At 40.9% G+C, this 18,352-nt stretch overlaps 1 protein-coding gene across 1 annotated transcript in view; it reads right to left on the bottom strand.

Annotated features, from left to right (window-relative positions):
- The window catches only part of KIF5A (kinesin family member 5A), a 125,353-nt gene that overhangs the window by 20,650 nt on the left and 86,351 nt on the right, over positions 1-18,352 (bottom strand). The window contains exons 17-23 of the mRNA XM_018569717.1: positions 17,496-17,613; positions 13,665-13,729; positions 10,972-11,081; positions 9,678-9,779; positions 7,491-7,551; positions 7,342-7,413; positions 6,114-6,218 (exon numbers count right to left, since the gene is read on the bottom strand). Coding sequence (XP_018425219.1) covers positions 6,114-6,218; positions 7,342-7,413; positions 7,491-7,551; positions 9,678-9,779; positions 10,972-11,081; positions 13,665-13,729; positions 17,496-17,613 — 633 coding nt within the window. The remainder of the gene's footprint in view (positions 1-6,113; positions 6,219-7,341; positions 7,414-7,490; positions 7,552-9,677; positions 9,780-10,971; positions 11,082-13,664; positions 13,730-17,495; positions 17,614-18,352) is intronic.

Genomic DNA, 18,352 nt, shown 5'->3' on the forward strand with positions numbered 1-18,352 from the left:
ATATATATATCTAAAGCTGCTGTCATTAAAAAACATTCAATGCAATATGGCAACCTGGAGGTGTCCTGTACTGTCCTGTAGAAACTTCTTAAGGGTTAACGTCTTCAAAAGGGATGCCAACACTGCAGCTTTCCTCATTACAACACTGAAAGTGCACCAGATTGTTATAATGAGTCAGACTTTCCAATTCAACAAAATTTGCTAAAATTGTTGCAATAAACATTGATCACCCAGAACGGTTTGTTGTTTTTTTCCAACAAAAATGGAGTTACACTTTAACTTTAAAAAAAACAAATATTAACTATAGCCCGTACAGCTCCCGAAGTCGGCCGAGCGGCTCAGTCGAGCCGAAGGCATATGCTTTGGCTAGACTGAGCCGAGGTGAAAGCCTAAGATGGCCGAATGCTCCGGGACTCTCCCGCTATTAGATAGCGACTCCCGGCTGCCGGGAGAGAAACACTTTCTCCCAGAAAGGTTCACTCTGCTCGATCGAGCAGAGTAAGAAAATCACCATAGAAATGCGTAGCCAATAGCATACTAGCTATTGCAAAGTGAAATAGCCAATAGGAATCTAGCTTTGCATTCCTATGGTGATTTTTTTTTTTTTATTCTGACGGCAGCAGAACCGCCCGGCCAATAGAAAACAGTTGGGCGGAACTAGCTGTCACCTCTAGCTCCACCCAATCGTTTTCTATTTTATTTTTTACGACTTTTTAAACTGTTCTTCTATTCTGCTCGGTACCACAGAGGTACCGAGCAGAACAGCCAAGTCGAATGCCGCTCGGCGCCATTCGGCTATTCACTCACTGCTGTTTGTCATCTATGAGAATAGGCCGAACAACAGCGAGTAGCCTGCCGGAGGTTCGGCTTAGCCAATCCAGATGTTGGATCGGCTGAGTCGAACTCCTTCTGCACTTCGGGTCGGCTGAACATGCAGAGCATGTTCAGCCGACCCAAAGCCATGTGAAGCAAGCCGATGTACGGCTGATTTCAGATGATATACGGCTGAAATCAGCCGTACAAGCCTGAAGTGAATAGCCGAACAGCGTTCGGCTCACTTCACTTCGGGTCGTTTATTCACTCGGCTGCCTACGGCAGCTTAGTGAATAGACCCCTACCTCTCCATTTTAGTCTGTAATCAGATGTAATTTTCTACAATTGTCAAAAAAAAAATCTCTACCTCAGAAGCACAGTAATCAATCAGCAGATAGGACTTATTAGAGTCTTCACTTCCTACTCCGTAATCGGCTCACTGGCTTTCAAGCGCAAAAGAAATGTGTAGTGGTTTTTTATATTCTTACTTATTATGACGAGACTAAAAAAATAACATTTTAAAGAATATTTTCTTGTTTCTTGTATTTTCATGCGTGGAGCTCTCCTTTTTCTAGTTTTTCCAGGCTCTCCTTAGCTGCTCTGCTGAAAAAACAATCCTGTTTACAGAGCTGAAGCTAAAGTTGACCTCCGACATACCTGAATCAGCAGAGAATAATGGGCTGATTAAAATACATGAACACTTTGTGATCTTTTTTGTGATTACATCTGGGTGCACGTCAAACCTCAGAGCATATTATAGTGCCCCTAACACATTAACCAAACAATTATGCGTGTACCATGTCAGCAGACAGAGTAAATACCACTTCAGCTGTGCAAACATTTGTCTTACTCAAGGAGTAATCCACAATGACAGGTTTTCCTGGTATATATGGAAAGCTCTCGTGTCCTGCAGCACTGATTTCCATACCATAAGTAATAAGGAGCCTGCAACAGACAGTCATTTTATTTCCTACTTGATACCAGTACAGACATTTATATTGATCAGTAAAAGGGTACCCGTTGGTTTTCTAAAAGTATATTCTCATGCACCAGTTTTGCTGATAAGTGACACCTTTGGCAATATCATAATGGTTAATGGGCTAGTCCACCCAAAAGTGAGATTTGCATTATAGTCCCTTGGTTCTTATATGTCTTGGGTACACCAAGCAAGATCCCCCACCATAGTTCATAACTCTTCTTTGGGAGTTTTGGGTATTCCTGCCCACCTCTGCAAGTCCAAGCATCTCCTATCACATTCTCCATACTTTAAAATATATTAAATTAGGGACAATGGGACCCCCTTGTATAAGATGTAGAAGGTGCACAAACCTAGAAACTCAAACTTCTCAAAAGGTATAAAAAAAACTCAGGTGGGTTAACTTTTCAGAATCGTCCAAAAACAAATATACTAGTTTTGGGTTGTTTGACCCTTTAAAAGCCCAGCTCTAGTTCTGGACAGAGAGGGGGAGCCTACCCAAATACGTACAAAAATACGAAACTCAGGTGGGTTAACTCTCCAGAATCTACCAAAAACGAATATATTTGTTTTGGGTTGTGTTACCCTTTAAAAGCCCAGCTCACGTTCAGGAGAGAAAGGGGGAGCCTACGCAGGAAGTACAAAGATAAGAAACTCAAATGGGTTAACTCTCCAAAATCTACCAAAAACAAATACATTAGTATTGGGTTGTGTGACCCTTTAAAAGCCCAGCTCTAGTTCTGGACAAAAAAGGAGAGTCTATCCAACATGTACAAAGATAGCAATAAAGATCTATAAGAGGTTCTCTCCATTCTGCATCCCCATTGTATGAATTTCCACCTCACTACCTGTCCCAGAGACACCAATAAAACTAACAAAATATTGTTATATCAAACAGAGGTTTATTTTACAAATGTTGCTATCATCCAAGTATTTTGGTAAAGGTAACTTTTGTGCCAAAAAAATCTTCTTTGCCCTTTTGCTCACAATGTCTTTAAAGCCCTTGTCAAGTGTTTCTGTGACAGCTCGCCAGTGACAGGATCACTAATAGACCCCTTAACTTTTGCTATGGGGTCGCTACCTTGCTAGCTGGACCAGTGAGATGCCACTCCCTCATAGGTGAGTAAGATTTGTCATCCTTCTAGGTTAGCAAATGAGCAATTCCAATAAGGTAAGGGAAAGCCTCTCCGAAGTGATTCTACTGCTGTTGATGTGCCACCACTACCCACCAGCTTTGTGACATGACCCCAACACTGCCGGCTGTACATGGCTATTGCTGGCTAACTTACCGCTGAGAGAAGTAGATGGATCAGCAGGAAAAGCATCTGAGAAATGACACTGGCAGCTATGGAATGGTAAGGGAGAGCGTGTAGCTGCATTGGTGGAACAGGACAAGCTCAAAGGTAAATTTGCCATAATATACATGTATACAGGGATTCTTACACGTTATTGCATGTGTTTTTCTTTCAGAAATAATATATCTTGGCCTTATCTCTGTCATTCCCATTTAATGTGTTCAAAAATAAAGTAGACACTATTCAAACACCTATGCTGATACAGTGCATGGTCTTCCTAAAATGCACTTTCCATTCTATTAGGAACTGCATTGTGTAGCAGTTACAATGGGGGTGCATGTATAACCCCATAATGCCGTTAGTACAGCTACAGAAATTATTAGGATTCCAAAGCAGAGTTTGAAGTTTTACCAAAAGTAAATATTAACACAATCTTTGAGTTCTTATTTGGTAGGAAAATAGACTACTGAGGCTAAATATTGCTTATCCGCCATGTGATACTCATACACACTTTAGCAAACACACAACGACTTTTGTGAACATGCATGTAAGTTTTCCCTCCAATGCCCATTAGATATTTAATGCCCATTATATATTATATAATACAATATGAATATGGAACTAGTAAGCCTTTTGTTTTTAAAGCTATATTAAAGACAATGAACATTCCATTCAGTAGAAATAAGACACTGCTTTAAACATTGATACTTGGGTAATTTTTGGGACAAGCCCACTTTTGGTTTAATGCTACTAGCGTAAAATTCTTAAAGTGACTCTAAACACTGTATATCCTCAAATCATCTCTGAATTGATGCTGACACTGTCCTTCCTTCTGGAGGGTGGCTACTTTTGTTCCCCATGGTCCCTGTGTGTGTTGTAAGGTAGCCACCGCTCCAAGCTCACTCCTGTGATGGACTACAATCTTAGGTTTAGTTTACTAGTCTGCATTGAGATTGTAGTCGACCACGAGAGCAAGCTTGGAGTGAGAAAGTATGGATACTGCCATTGCTGACCTTGGCTTATGAAGATATTAGTCCCATGGCTGTTATTCTGATCCAATGGCTTCAATATGTTCACTGATCCAGAACCATACAATAGCTTTAATTCTGACCCAGAACTAGTAGATCAGGTAAAATATAGATCAGATACATAAAAAAAAAAAGTCGAAAGTCCTAAACTGCATACTTGTTCCAGGTCACTAAATGAAACTATTAAAGAATAAGGGTCAGCATGACAGCCAGACAACTAGTATTTGTAGATGGAAACATCATCAATGGAAGACTGATGCCGGATTTTCTTTAATAGAATAAAAGGTTCTGACTTTACTCTGAATTTTTCAGTCGGCAAACTTTTCCAGAGCAGTGTCTCAGAAAGTACTGAAGCCAGTGACAGACAGCCAGGCAACTGATATTTTAAGGTGGTCAGGAGTGGTAGCCTTCATTCTTCTCTCAGTACATATTTCCTTTAAATATTTCTATAACAGAAGTAGGATATACAGTACGTATGTGTGCAGATAACACTTACACCTATGTCTTTATTGAGGGTTAGTGGAACATGCCAAGATATAAGCTAAGGCAAGTACGGGTTAGTATTCAGGTTGAAGTTACAAGGGTCATCTAGGCAGACAATGAATATTCTACAAACAACCAAGAAGTGGCTATAATGATATAAGATGTTCTATCAAATTGTGAATTATAGAATACACCTAAGGTCCCTACAAATGGACAGATATCCATTTTCCATCTCAGTTTACAGCCATGCACTGAAAACTAATGGAGAAGAATGAACTAAGACAATGGCGGATCAAGCATTTTAAGAACCATTAGATCTCCATGTTACATAATGAAACAGACACAGGGCTCCTTTTTTCAATTGAGTAAAGATGTGCAGAAAAGGAGTAGCCCACTGCAGACAATCAGACTTTCATAGAGCTGACTTAAGTGTAATCCCCAAAACAAAAAGGTAATACACAGTATTGCAGTTTACCAGTCTTAAGGTGTAAGGGGCTGTGTTAGCTTTCTTTTGTTCAGGTTTCATCCTTTATTTTCACCTGGTAATGCTGAATAACAGTTTCCTGTCCTTTCATTTCTACGCTAATTTTCTCCACTGTATCTATGGTGGCAGCAATGGTTGTTTTATGGGCTGCACTTCAACATTTCTGCCTTTGTTAACCTCTATTACATGGTGGATTGACAGGACTAGTAGTTTACACAAAAAGATAAGGTTCTTTATGATTCTTACAGGAAGTGACAAGGACACTGCATTTTTGGCAGGATCAACATGAATGTTCTGTACTTGCTGAAAATGTCCCTAGCTTAAAAAGGTGAATACAAACACAGCCACCACATATAAAGACTGGTAAGCTGCAATATACTATATTTTTGTTGTTAGGTTTAGACATGCTTTAAATAGACACTGTCAACCAAAAAAAGTGAGTAAACACTACTTTGTATAATACTTACCTTTATCTACTCCACTACAGCCAATCATTGTCTTCTTGCTTAGCTAAAGCTGCTGTTAACAATCTACAGATTTGACACTTTTGGGTGTGTCGGATGCCTGCACCCCCCTGTTGTGCACTATGGCTACCCCCATGACTACTATGTCACGAGTGTGTCCCTTCACAACTGCAGGGGTGGGGTGCCATAGCATGCAACGAGGGGGGTGCTGGCATCTGACACACCCAAAAATGTCAGGTTCTGAAGATTCTTAGTGGCAACTCTAGCTCTGCAAGTCAGTGAAGTTGGGCTGCAATAGAGTTGGTATTCAACATGTATTATACAACGCAGTGGTTTGCTTTTCATTAAGCCACAGTGTCTCTTTAAGTAAACTGAAATTTGATTGGCTTTTAAAATAACTGGACTTTGCACCTCATTGCATTACTTTATTGAATAAGCCTTTCTTTCTTGATAATGGATGAAGCAGTGTATGGTAGGTTGGACTGTCATGGCACAAGCAAGCTTCTTATTGGTTCTTATCTAGCATGGCCAAATGCAGGCAGTCAAGGCTACACTGCAGGTCCCACTTACCTGTTTGTGAACCTTTGTAAGTTGCTCCAGGTTGTTTTCAAGAAAGGAAATCTTCTGCTTCTGGGAGTGAATCCCCCCACTATCCTCGGGTTCCATCTCAGCACTCTAAAAAAAACAAAACATTTTAGATTAGCACACATTAGACAGAAAGGGGAGGGGATAGGCACAGCTGGTTCTGGCTCTAGAGAGGCAGAACCAGCTGTCAATCAGGCAGTGGGGTGGATCCTCACAATAATGTCAGGATCTTTCCCGGCTGCAGCGTTGCTCTGCACTGTCAGCAAATAGTGGGCAGTAGCCCATCAGATGCTGACTTTGGGTCACAAGAGTACTTTAGTAAATGTACTCCTGTGACCCATTAAAGGACTAAAGCCAGAAAAAAAAGGTCTGGCTCTAGTTCTATTTTAAGGCAGTCAGCAATGGTAGCCTCCATTTTTCTCCTAGTACATATTTCCTTTAAATATTGATAGAATCGGCAGTAGGATAATGTATTGATGTGCATATAACGCTTAATTTAAGATAAAACAGGTAGGAGTTAGTATTGGAATGGGACTCATGCAAACATATTTTTGCATGAAAAGTTTTCGTACCCTTTAATGGTGAAAATGTGTCTTATGGTGGCCATACATTGTACGATTTACATTCGGAAATCGTACACGAACAGTCTATTGAACAGTTGATGGTACATCACCGATTTTTCGTTTTTGATATTGTGATCTAAATTTTTTGATCGGTCAGGTTGGAGAATTTTTTTCTGACCGAACGAAACTTGATGAATCAGTGGGGTTTTCGCTCGTCAAAAATCAAAGCAAGAATGCAGCACATGCGCAAAAGGAAATTATTTCCGTCGTTCGTCAAAAATTGGTTGGTTAGTTTGGCTAACGAGCGACTTCCAAAATCGGCATTTGACTATGCTTGATGGGGTATTCGGGCTATGATCGAAGGAAGGTTTGTGGCAGAAGTGAACATTTTCAACCGAATACTTTAACTAGTGTATGGCCACCTTTACTTGTTAAAATCTAATCTACTGTGAATTTTACCAGTTGGTGTACTGGTAACAACTCTGTAATGCTACTTTTTAAAAACATGCTGCTCATGGCTATAATGTAACCACACAAGGTCTAATGGGAGTTCTACTTACTTAAAATGCATCTTCATGGGTGAGAATGAGGACTTAATATAAATATATTTTATAAATCACAAGTCCAGGTGGTGTTACAAGATGACTTACTTTCTTGACTCGAGATGTGACGTCTTGAACAAAAAGCTTCCGAAGATTGTGAAGGGTCTGAAGTTCACGAGCCTTAAAACATATTACACCATTAGAGTGAATGCATACAGATAGGAACACCAACATTACAAAAAAAAAGACGTGCTTACAACAGTCTCCTCGAGCCCTTTAAGATCCTGCTTGGACTGCTCGTGCTTCTCGTACAGAAATCTATTAGCGATGATACAAATTAGATAGAGTTAGTAACTCTTCTTGCCATAGCAGAAGAAAATTGACATGCTACAGCTAGTCGTATGGGCTGATTTACTAAAGGCAAATAGGCTTTTCACTTTGCAAGGGAATGTGCACTTTGCAGGGGAAGTTTCCCTTAGCTTAGTGAATGTGGTGAAACTTCATATTTTAAAGAATACCCAATCATGCGCAAGGAAAATAAAAAAAACAGCATTTTTTACTTGAACATGATTGTGTGATGGAAGCTTAAAGGAGAACTATGAGGTGAGTGTTTTTCACTCACCTCATAGTTCTAGCCGACCTGTGACAATGAGACTGTCACAGGTCGGCTCAGTAGATCGGGAGGTGAGCGAACACATACCGGGTTCGCTCGCCTTTCGATCCTGTCACGGCTCTCTGCTGTGACAGGGGGAGGGGCTGGATTACCCTCTCCCCACTCCGATCTGCCAGCGCTGACTGGCGGAACGGACGGGGGAGGGGGCGGGTACAGCTGGCTCTGCCTCTAGATAGGCAGAGCCAGCTGTCACTCACGCAGCTGGGCGGATCCAGACATAATTGTCGGGATCCGTTTCACGGTATACTGAGCTTAGGGTAACGGGAGGACGCTAGTTTGTGTCCTCCCGTTACCCTAAGGAGAACTATGGGGAAAAACACTGACCCCATAGTTCTCCTTTAAGCTGTGCATTAGCACTGAGTAACTCTGTATGCTTACAGGCAGCCTAGAGACATGAGATAACATACCAGTTGGTGTACTGGTACAATCTAGTTGTCAGAGCCTGGATTAAGGACAACCTAACCACAGCCCAATAATGGTACCCCCTAGGGCTTCCATTGCTTAACTGACAAAACATTAAAGGAGAACTATGAGGTGAGTGATTTTCACTCATCCTCATAGTTCCAGCCGACCTGTGAGAATGAAACTGTCACAGGTCGGCTCAGTAGATCGGGAAGTGAGCGAACACATACCGGCGCTCGCTCACTTCTCGATCCTGTCACTGCAGAGAGCCGTGACAGGGAAGGGACTAGATTCCCCCCTCCCCGCTCCGATCCTCCAGCGTTGACTAGCGAAACAGACGGGTAGGGGGCGGGTACAGCTGGCTCTGCCTCTAAATAGGCAGAGCCAGCTGTCACTCACGCAGCTAGGCGGATCCAGACATAATTGTCGGGATCCGTTTCACCTGCGGCGTCTCAGTAAACTGAGCTTTGGGTAACGGGAGGACGCTAGTTTGTGTCCTCCCGTTACCCTTAGGAGAACTATGGGGGAAAGCCTTAACCCCATAGTTCTCCTTTAAGCCTCAAGTGCTGAAAGTGAAATTAAAGTTTAAAAATGTTTAAACCTTCAGTTTTCTTCCAGGTCAACTCCAGGCCAGACCCCACAACTATATTAAATAAAATCTTTTTCAATTCACTATTGAACAGATTGGGCGTGGATCAAAATCAAGCAACTGACTGAAGCCTTTATTTACAAATCACTTATTTGATAAATGATCACTTAGAAGTCTATGGGACTCATCTACCCATGGAGGTCTATGGGGCTTTAATGCGTCTGTGCTTTTCAGAGATAAAAATTTCAAACTCACAGTATGGAGCCCAAACTAAAATATTAGTTTCGGATAAAAAATACCATTTGATTCAAAATGATTTGATGATGATTTAACTCTAACTGGTAAAATAAAGAAAGAAGGAAAAACTGGAACTTGAAGGCAATGGGTCTCTGAGCCGAAATTGTGAGATAAAGAAGGTTGATTAGCTATGAGTGCTTCAGAGACTTTAAATCCGCTTTCTTGCTATTATTATTACCTTTTCATACTTTTTTTGGATTCTGCAAATAAAAATTAACTGTGGGCTCATTGGCCCCCACAGGTCCACATTAGGGTTCACTTTGGAATTCACTTTGAAATTGGAAAACCAATTTTAAACATTTTTTATTTGCCCTCATTTGTGCCCCATATTGTAAGAACAAACTGAAGGTCTGCAAGGCTTGGTTATGCTAGAAGAGTCACATGGGGTTCCTGGACTGTTGGTTTGCCATCTTAAATCTCCAGATCCATAGATCTTCAGTAGAACAAGATGATAATACTAGTAAGGACTGAAATGATAGTTACGTCAGCTCCTGCAGCTTGTGGGTCTTCTTGTGTTCCTCGCTTTTCAGCTTCTCATAGTCAGCTCTCAGCTTCTCCAACTCCAGCTGCAGCTTCTGGTTCAAGCTGAGAGGAAAAGAGGCACATAAATTAAATTTACTGGATTTTCTAGCTATTTTTCATTAAATGAAAAATGTTTTTGTTCAGTGCAGCTGCGACCAAAAAAGCAAAGACGACCAAGTGGTCATGAAACTGAAGGCATATAAATAAATGTAAATAAATAACTGCGGAAGACCTGAATGAATGAACACATAAGGTTCAATTTACAAAGCTAAAACATCAGGATAAGAATAATTATTTGCAAAAAAGTGAGAGTTATAGGCAGCTGGGTCCAATGAGATTTGAAAATGACGGACACATGGCTGAAAATACAGATGATTTTCCTTGTGTAAAGCTTTGTGAATTGAGTCTATAACCAGTGAATGGTGTGAGCTTTGAAAGCTATCTTTAGTAATGCAGTAAAGGAAACTGCTATGAGAGAAACATGGAGGCTGACATACAGTACCTGATGTTCCCTTCTACAAATGTTTGTTGCTTGACTGCCATATTGACCCTTCTTCCATACACTGAGTCACTGACCGAAAGCAAATTTGCTGACGAGGACTTCTGCAAACTTGTTCTAGATCAGGGACTAGGAAAGCACTGAAGGAAAGGAATCAGCATAACAGCCAGGAAACAAACATTTCCAGAAGGAGGTCAGGAACTGCAGACCCTGTGACAAGTTTATTTTAAAGTGGAAATAAAATTATTATTTTTTTAAATGCTGACAGGTAGGGTTTTTATGGCAGACGAAACTTTGTATGTCTCATCTATCATAATTGCCCTTTCATGCCTGTCAGTGTTCGTGTGCACTGAACTGCACATGCGTAGTTCAGTGCGCAATCTCTGCAAGGTTGAAGTAACTCCCATGCACATGCAAAGGAGTTATAATATCACCAAAGCACTGCCAATCAAGAGGTCAAAGACACCAAACCCAGAAGAAGACAAAGAACACTAACACTGCAGTGCTGGAAGGGATCGCCTGCAAGGTAAGTCTGCCATAATGTCCTAATATGACAAACACCTCCAAAATGTCAGTTTTGTTTTGGAGGTTTACTACAACTTTGATTTATTTTGTTGTGTAATTATAAACAATTGGTGTGCACTGTGGCCTCTACTTGTATAAAATGTATCAGAATAAAACAATATGATTGTACAGAGTTACATGTTGGTGCCATATAGTATACAGAAAATTCCAACACTTTATGCTAGGTCTTACTCTTTGAGTTCATCAATAATTTTCTGTTTCTCGTTTATCTCATCACGGAGACGTGCCAGTTGTTTATGATGGGCCTCACGATGGCTTTCCATCTGCATCTCCAAAACCTTCTGAAGCAAATAAATATAGGTAATTGTGAACTTTACATGACACAATGCACATACACCTGACACAGGTACTACGTGTTGCCTATATGTACTGGAATACAGCAAGAAGAAACATTGTCTTGAAAGTATGTCTCCAATTTAATGCATTCTTCATGTCAACAGTACTATTTAAAGGTATCTGAAGCCAAACAGAACAATGTTATATATTTCAGCTTACCAATCTTTAGATAATGTGGCTGCATTTGTTTTCTTTTTTCAGACTAAGAACATTTTGAGCAGAAATGCAGTTTTCTTCTCACTTCCTGTTCACTGAACTGATATATCAGACAATGTTATCTTCCTTCCAATCTATCCTCATTAAACTACAAATTTTCTCTCATTTTCACCTGGTGATTTTGCCAGTAATACACATTCTGTCCTAGGGTGACAATGTTCACTTACCATACTGTATCTATAGAGAAGCAGTGGTGTGACTATGATAGGAAGTGTGTTAAGACTGGAAAACACCTGCCTCTAAGCATCTGAATTACCCATTATGCCCTGAGGAGAAATTTCCTATGTATAGTTGTCTACAATAGGCTTTTAAAGCATTCCAGCAGTCAACAGTTCCCTGAAGCAACAAACATAATATCCATTTGACCTATTGGGCAAAATGGATACCTCAAAGCAAATCAGGGAACAAGATAAATAATACATATAATTGATTAGAGAGCAGATTTTACTGTTACATGAATCCCCCCAGCCCCACTCTATAGAGTTAGGAGACAGGGCAGGCTTTTGGTCTTGCAACCGCACTTTTATGGTACAAGATAACACATGTGCCAAAATACCTTAAAGCCAAGCCAAAGCCAGTAATTTAGGTGCGGAGGGCTGCTACAAAGTATAAAATGGAAAAAATTTGTTCCGAACAAACGAAATTTCAAAATCAAATGTTAAAATCAAACAAAACCAAATGTCATTCGTTGAGTCTCTGATGACGGCCTTATCAAATGTCCTGACGATATATTTTGTGTATTTGTTCGGACAAGTGTCTACCAGTGTATGGAGAGTTTTACTCGTCAATAATATACCTGGATACTTGTTACCAATGCAGAAGATGTCTGAAAGAAGAACTGATGTAAATGAAAAGTATGTAAGACAATAGAGAAGGCTTGTTGCACTCCTTATCGGAAATCCCCCATAGTCAGGGAAGGGTGCTTGGAATGACTGCGGATGGCGCCGCTAGTTGCAAATCCTGTGAGAAACCTCACCAGCACACCACAATCCTTTAAAAATCACCAATCATAGATTTATTAAGGACTCCTGTTAAATACACTATGATCGGTGTGTATTTGACATGAGTTCTCAATAAATCTACGATTGGTGATCCTTAAAGGATTGTGGTGTGCTGATGACGGTTCTCACATGAAAAGTATGTAAAGCGCTGTACAAATCGACAGCACATACTATATAAATACCTATAATAATAAAAATAATATCTATATAACCATCTGTATTGCCCATAGCAAGCAATTATGTTCTTTAATTTGTCTTTTAATGCATGAAAGGGAGAATCCTACTGGTTATGGTATGGTATGGGCAGCACAGACAGGTTCTTCTTTCATACACTTTCTTATTTACTTGGCGTCTATTTACAAACAACTCAGTCTCTATAAACGTTGGTTCTGAGGCAAACATGAACGTTGTTAGTATATGGGGTCTATTCACGAAGCTGCCGAAGGATCTAGCCGTAGCTTCGGCCGATCCTTCGGCTAGCTTCGGCCCCAGGACCCCTTCGGTTCAGTAGAACTGAAGGGGTGCTGTACGGGCTATTCACTATAGCCCGTACAGCTCCCGAACGTGGCCGAGCAATTTTTTTTTTCTATTCGGACAGCAGTGTTTCTCTCCTGGGCGGCCGGGAGAGGGAGGCTCCCAGAGCGCCCGGGAGAGTTTTTTTTGACGGCAGCAGAGTTCGGCCGACCCGAAGCCATATTAAGCAAGCCAATGTACGGCTGATTCAGCCGATGCACGGCTGAAATCAGCCGTACCAGCCTGAAGTGAATAGCCGAACAGTGTTCGGCTCACTTCACTTGGGGTCGGTTGTTCACTCGGCTGCCCTCGGCAGCTTAGAGAATAGACCCCTATGTTTATTTTGGGTGCGATGTAATGTCATGTGATATCACATTATTGCCACTAGATGGTGCTGAGGAGCAAAGGAAATAATTCCTACACTCCTCAGCTCCATCTAGTGCCAATAATGCAGTATTACATTATATTACATTCAACCTGAAAAAAGAAAATATACTAAGAACATTTGTTTTTGCCCCTATTCGCACAGAACAAACATTAACAGAGATCTACAAGGTGGCTCTGCAATTTTTTTTATAAATAGACCCTTACGTGTGGTGTTTTTCAATGCTTTACCTTACATAAATTCAGTATGTTCAGCATTTGTTTATTTATGTGATCTTTAGAGTAATAGAAGCTTAGAAAGTGTGTGTTATATCAATGATTAGAGCTCAGTTCCAGAATATATGTGTGATATATCATCAATATACTTTATTATATATGACACATTGCTTTGACTGTTGACACAAGAATACTGACCTTAACCTCGTGTGCTTCCACCATGTCCTGCTCCTTATCCTTTGCTGCTACTTCAGTCACATTTTCTGCCAAGTGAAAGTAACAGTGACAATTACACATCATTTTCATCATTACACATCATTGATCGATTAAAATTCTTTTGATCGTTTAATTTTTTTTTGAAACTTTCTGCACGAGCGCCAGCCAAGGCATTGGCCTATACACATACAGCACAGCAATGAAGTTATAAAATGAACTAGGATCACACTAATCTAGCACGTTATTATTCTGAGTTGCCCCACTCAAGCGGCGGCCATATTGAGTGGGGCACGTGAGATTAATAACGTGCTGGATTAGTGTGATCCTAGTTCATTTTATAACTTCATTGCTGTGCTGTATGTGTATAGGCCAATGTAGTTGGATCTGTATGTGCATTATAATGAATCAAAATTAATCGATTAAAATTTTTTTCGAATAATCGAACACGAAAATTTTAATCATTACCAGCCCTACTATTATACATATTGTATTGCACTTGTCAGTTGCACACACCCCCAGTTTCAGTTTTATTGTGCAAAGTATCATTGCAGTCTTTCCTCATTGCTAATACTATGGGAATGTGCTAACTAATTGAAAGATGGGGTTTTCGGTCATTTGAGGCAACTGTGCAAAGGAGTAAACTTTGCTATAAAACACAGACTAATGTGTTTGCATTTGGCATATGTAGCATCTTATCCAATACAGGGCAAAGCAACAGGTTCACTTTAGGCTGGCTTCACATGTATGCATTGAGGTAATGCACATTTTACCACACATTACTGCAATGCATGGCAACCTGTGGCACTTTGTCTGGTGCCGCCCTTTGCATTACCATTCATTTACAATGGTACCCCAACACACAACTACTGTACATGCAACCACAACTGCACTGTGGTGCACTATGTTCTGTGTGCAGTGCATTAAGGTGCCCTGCATTAAAAAATGCTGCAGAGATTTTTGTGTGCATTGGCAGGTTATTCTAAATGAATGGAATACCTTACTGCAACTTTCGTCAATGCAGGTAATTCCATTCAATAACATGAATGCGCTAATTTAAGGCAATAGATAATTACGCATAGTGTAAAGGCGTACTTGACTATCATCTAAATCATCATACTCTTATATTCTTCACTCTCCCATTGCTTCTGTCAGTGCCAGGTATAAAGCACATTCCTCACTCCATGTGAAAGAGGTAAAGCTTAGTGATTGGCAGCCATTTTTAAATTAATGAGTGAATTGAATATATGTTTAAAGCGTTTATAAACCGAAAAGCAAAAATATAATATAATGCACTATGATGAATGGAAAAACATGAACTTTTTTTTGTCAAAGCATATCAACAAACTGCATAAATGTGAATTAGCACCATTAAAACTGATGGCAAATGCACATGCATTAATGTGCATTAAAACGCATAGGTGTCAATGGGCCTGAAATGTGAATCTAAAATGTAAAAACTTCACCTCTTTTCAGTACATGAGGTAGCATTGGTCACATAGCCTTTCTGGCATTCACATAGCGTTCCGGCATTCCTGCAGCAAGAACCTACAGATTCTTGTGGCAGGAATGCCACGTGTCCCCATTCAGATTCGCAGCAGATTCAAGTAAATTACAGAGTGACAGTGGCCACATCTGTCAGCATCTGATTATCGCTGGATGCATCTATCCTGCTCCCAGTGACAATCATGTACCCCAAACACATGTAATGGTACCATGTATGATTACATGCAGACTGTCGCTGACAGATGCAGCCACTGTCACCCGGTCATTTACTGGAATGGGTTCGGCGGCTGTATCTGCACAAGGATTCCTGGGATTCCTGCTGCAAGAATCTGTAGGCTCTTGCTGCAGGAATGCCAGAATGTGCAACGCGTCCCTATGTGAATGGGATCTTAGGCTCTATTCACATTTGCATGTTTTAGCTGTATTGTGGGCACAGTGTGTCATAGGGATGTTGTGCAATTTTACATGTTTTACTATTAACCTCTATGTAACATGTTTTGCTGGAACAAAATCAAAGATGTACCAAGCAGGACATTTTCCAATGCACCACACCCGCAACGCACTGTTTTCCAAAATGCAACAACACTCAACAAGAAGAATCCCATTTTTTTCAGTGGCGCCCATTTACCCCGGATTATTGTGTCATTTGTATTTTTTTAAAAGTACATGAGCTTTTTTCAGGCAGAATCGAGCATTTTTGTCCCCACAGACTTCTATGGGAGCACCTGAACTACATGCGTAACATGCATTTTACGTGCAATTTCACGCCTAACAACCATCTCCTCCTCCTAGTAACTGACTTTCCATTGGCTAAAACAAAAATGTCAACCCTGAAAAGTGAGCACACACAAAAAAGCTTTAAAACTGCATAAAACTGCTCACACTTTATTAACCATTGCAGTGAAAACTAAAATAGCAAAGTTATACTCACCTGAACCTCGGTCCTGGCTTGCACTTAGGCTGGTCCCTTCAGCCTCACTTCCCCTCTGCTCCAGTAGTCTAAGGTCCTGTGAGTCATCGCATCCAATGCCATGTATAGAACGTGAGGACGCCATGGGAGATTCCATCACTGGAGGAGGAGTCAGGCTGGAGGGAGCCCTGTAAGAGTGAGCCGTGATTTGGGTTCTGGTGAGTATAACTCTGGTGAGCTCCCTAGACAAATCAAGCATTTAAAGGAGAACTATGGGGTTAAGGCTTTTCCCCATAGTTCTCCTTAGGGTAACGGGAGGACACAAACTAGCGTCCTGCCGTCACCCTAGGCTCAGTATACCGCGAGCTGTAGCTCGCGGTATACTGAGACGCCGCAGTATACCGCGAGCTGCTGCTCGCGGTATACTGAGACGCCGCAGCTGAAGCGGATCCCGACAATTATGCTGGGATCCGTCCAGCTGTGTGACTGACAGCTTGCTCTGCCTATCTAGAGGCAGAGCCAGCTGTACCCGCCCCCTCCCCCGTCCGATCCACCAGTCAGCGCTGGGGGGAATCCAGCGCGGGCAGGGGGGAATCCAGCCCCTCCCCTGTCACGGCAGAGAGCCGTGACAGGATCGAGAGGTGAGCGAACGCCGGTATGTGTTCGCTCACCTCCCGATCTACTGAGCCGACCTGTGACAATCTCATTGTCACAGGTCGGCTATAACTATGAGGTGAGTGAAAAGCACTCACCTCATAGTTCTCCTTTAATATGTTATTTGCACGGAGTTCTGCTTTAATGAATGACGCCTCCCATTGTACATAACCCATGATAATTTAAGGCTCTGTTAACAGCTGCACATTTTAGGTGTGGTGTGTGCTTTGGAAAAAGGTCTCCTTATTACATTTTTTATGTGGCTTTAGACAAAACTACATTTACATTAATTGAGTGGCTGCCAGAACATCAACCCCAATAAGTCTAATGTATAAATATATTATATATTTGAATGTTACTTTATGTATACTGTTCATCTATATGCCTTCTAGATATATTTATCAATGAGTATTTCTAGGGGGCTGGCCTCACCTAAGATTGTTGATTTTTGTGTTATTATAATTCTCTTATATAGTTTTAGACTAAATCAAACAACAATAACAAAAATGTTAATGACATACTTGTGGAATTAGTGACCCGTGGAAGTGACAAACCTCTATTTCCCATATCTCTATTCCATTTATCTAGTTCAGACCGAAAAATAAAAGTAAGCATGGGGCTGGCTCCTCTGGGCACACCTTCTGTATTTCTTTTAAGGAAATACATCAATCCATTTTACAATTCTCAAGTCTCCTATTTCATCTGTCACAGTCTACTTAGCAATGTGACTGATATCTACAAAGTACCTTGAGCCTGCATCTTGGCAATTTCTTCACTCAGAGTATCGTAGGATTCCTCCAGCTGGCGTTTCTTCAGCTCTACACTGTGCATATACTCTGTAAGAGACCTGATCTTAGCCTCGTGCTGTGAAACAAAAGGAAAGGCCAAGTTAAATACCTACTCTGTGTTATGATGAGTTCAGTGGAAGTCTCAGATCTGATTTTACTGACAGCACTATAATACAATGGGACTAAAGTAGTGTAAAAATATGTGCAGTATAGAGTGCAGAGACAAAGACTGCAATTTGCAACATGTAGTGGAAATTAAGGTTTTACTATTTCCCAAGAAAAGGAATGTTATTAAGGTCTAACGCCAGGCAAAATCATTTTTTTTAGTTTTGGATAGAGTGAGGAAGAGTTTAAACTTCAGATGATAATTTTAGTTGTGGAGATTTCCTCTCAGTTCTAGTTAGGACAGGAAATGATGGGGAAACACTCTAAGGAGTTGTTACAGTGAGGCACAGACGGCAATAAAATAATTCTCTGTAGTTCTAACCTTTCCACCCTCTACTATAATGTGTCTTCCTGTCCTAACTGGAACTGAGAGAAAATCTCCCCAACAGGGACACAGACAGGGTCTAAACCTTCCCTGCTCTATCTATAACAAATTAAAACATTTTGCCTGGATTTGGGCTTCAAAGAGGTTCATAGGCAAGTGATCAGAGATGTAAAGCCTCTATTCTTAAATTTTAGGCAGGCCCTGATTTCCATCAATGGAGTCTGTAGGAGCACGGCCTTTGACACCCAACACAGTACTCCTGGGCTAGCTTTTTCCCTTTCTACATGGAACATTTTTTGTTTTACTGGGCCTATAATGGCTTAGA

Source organism: Nanorana parkeri, unplaced genomic scaffold (genome assembly GCF_000935625.1).
Source record: "Nanorana parkeri isolate BGI_ZX_2015 unplaced genomic scaffold, ASM93562v1 scaffold35, whole genome shotgun sequence".
NCBI classification, from domain to species: Eukaryota; Metazoa; Chordata; class Amphibia; order Anura; family Dicroglossidae; genus Nanorana; species Nanorana parkeri.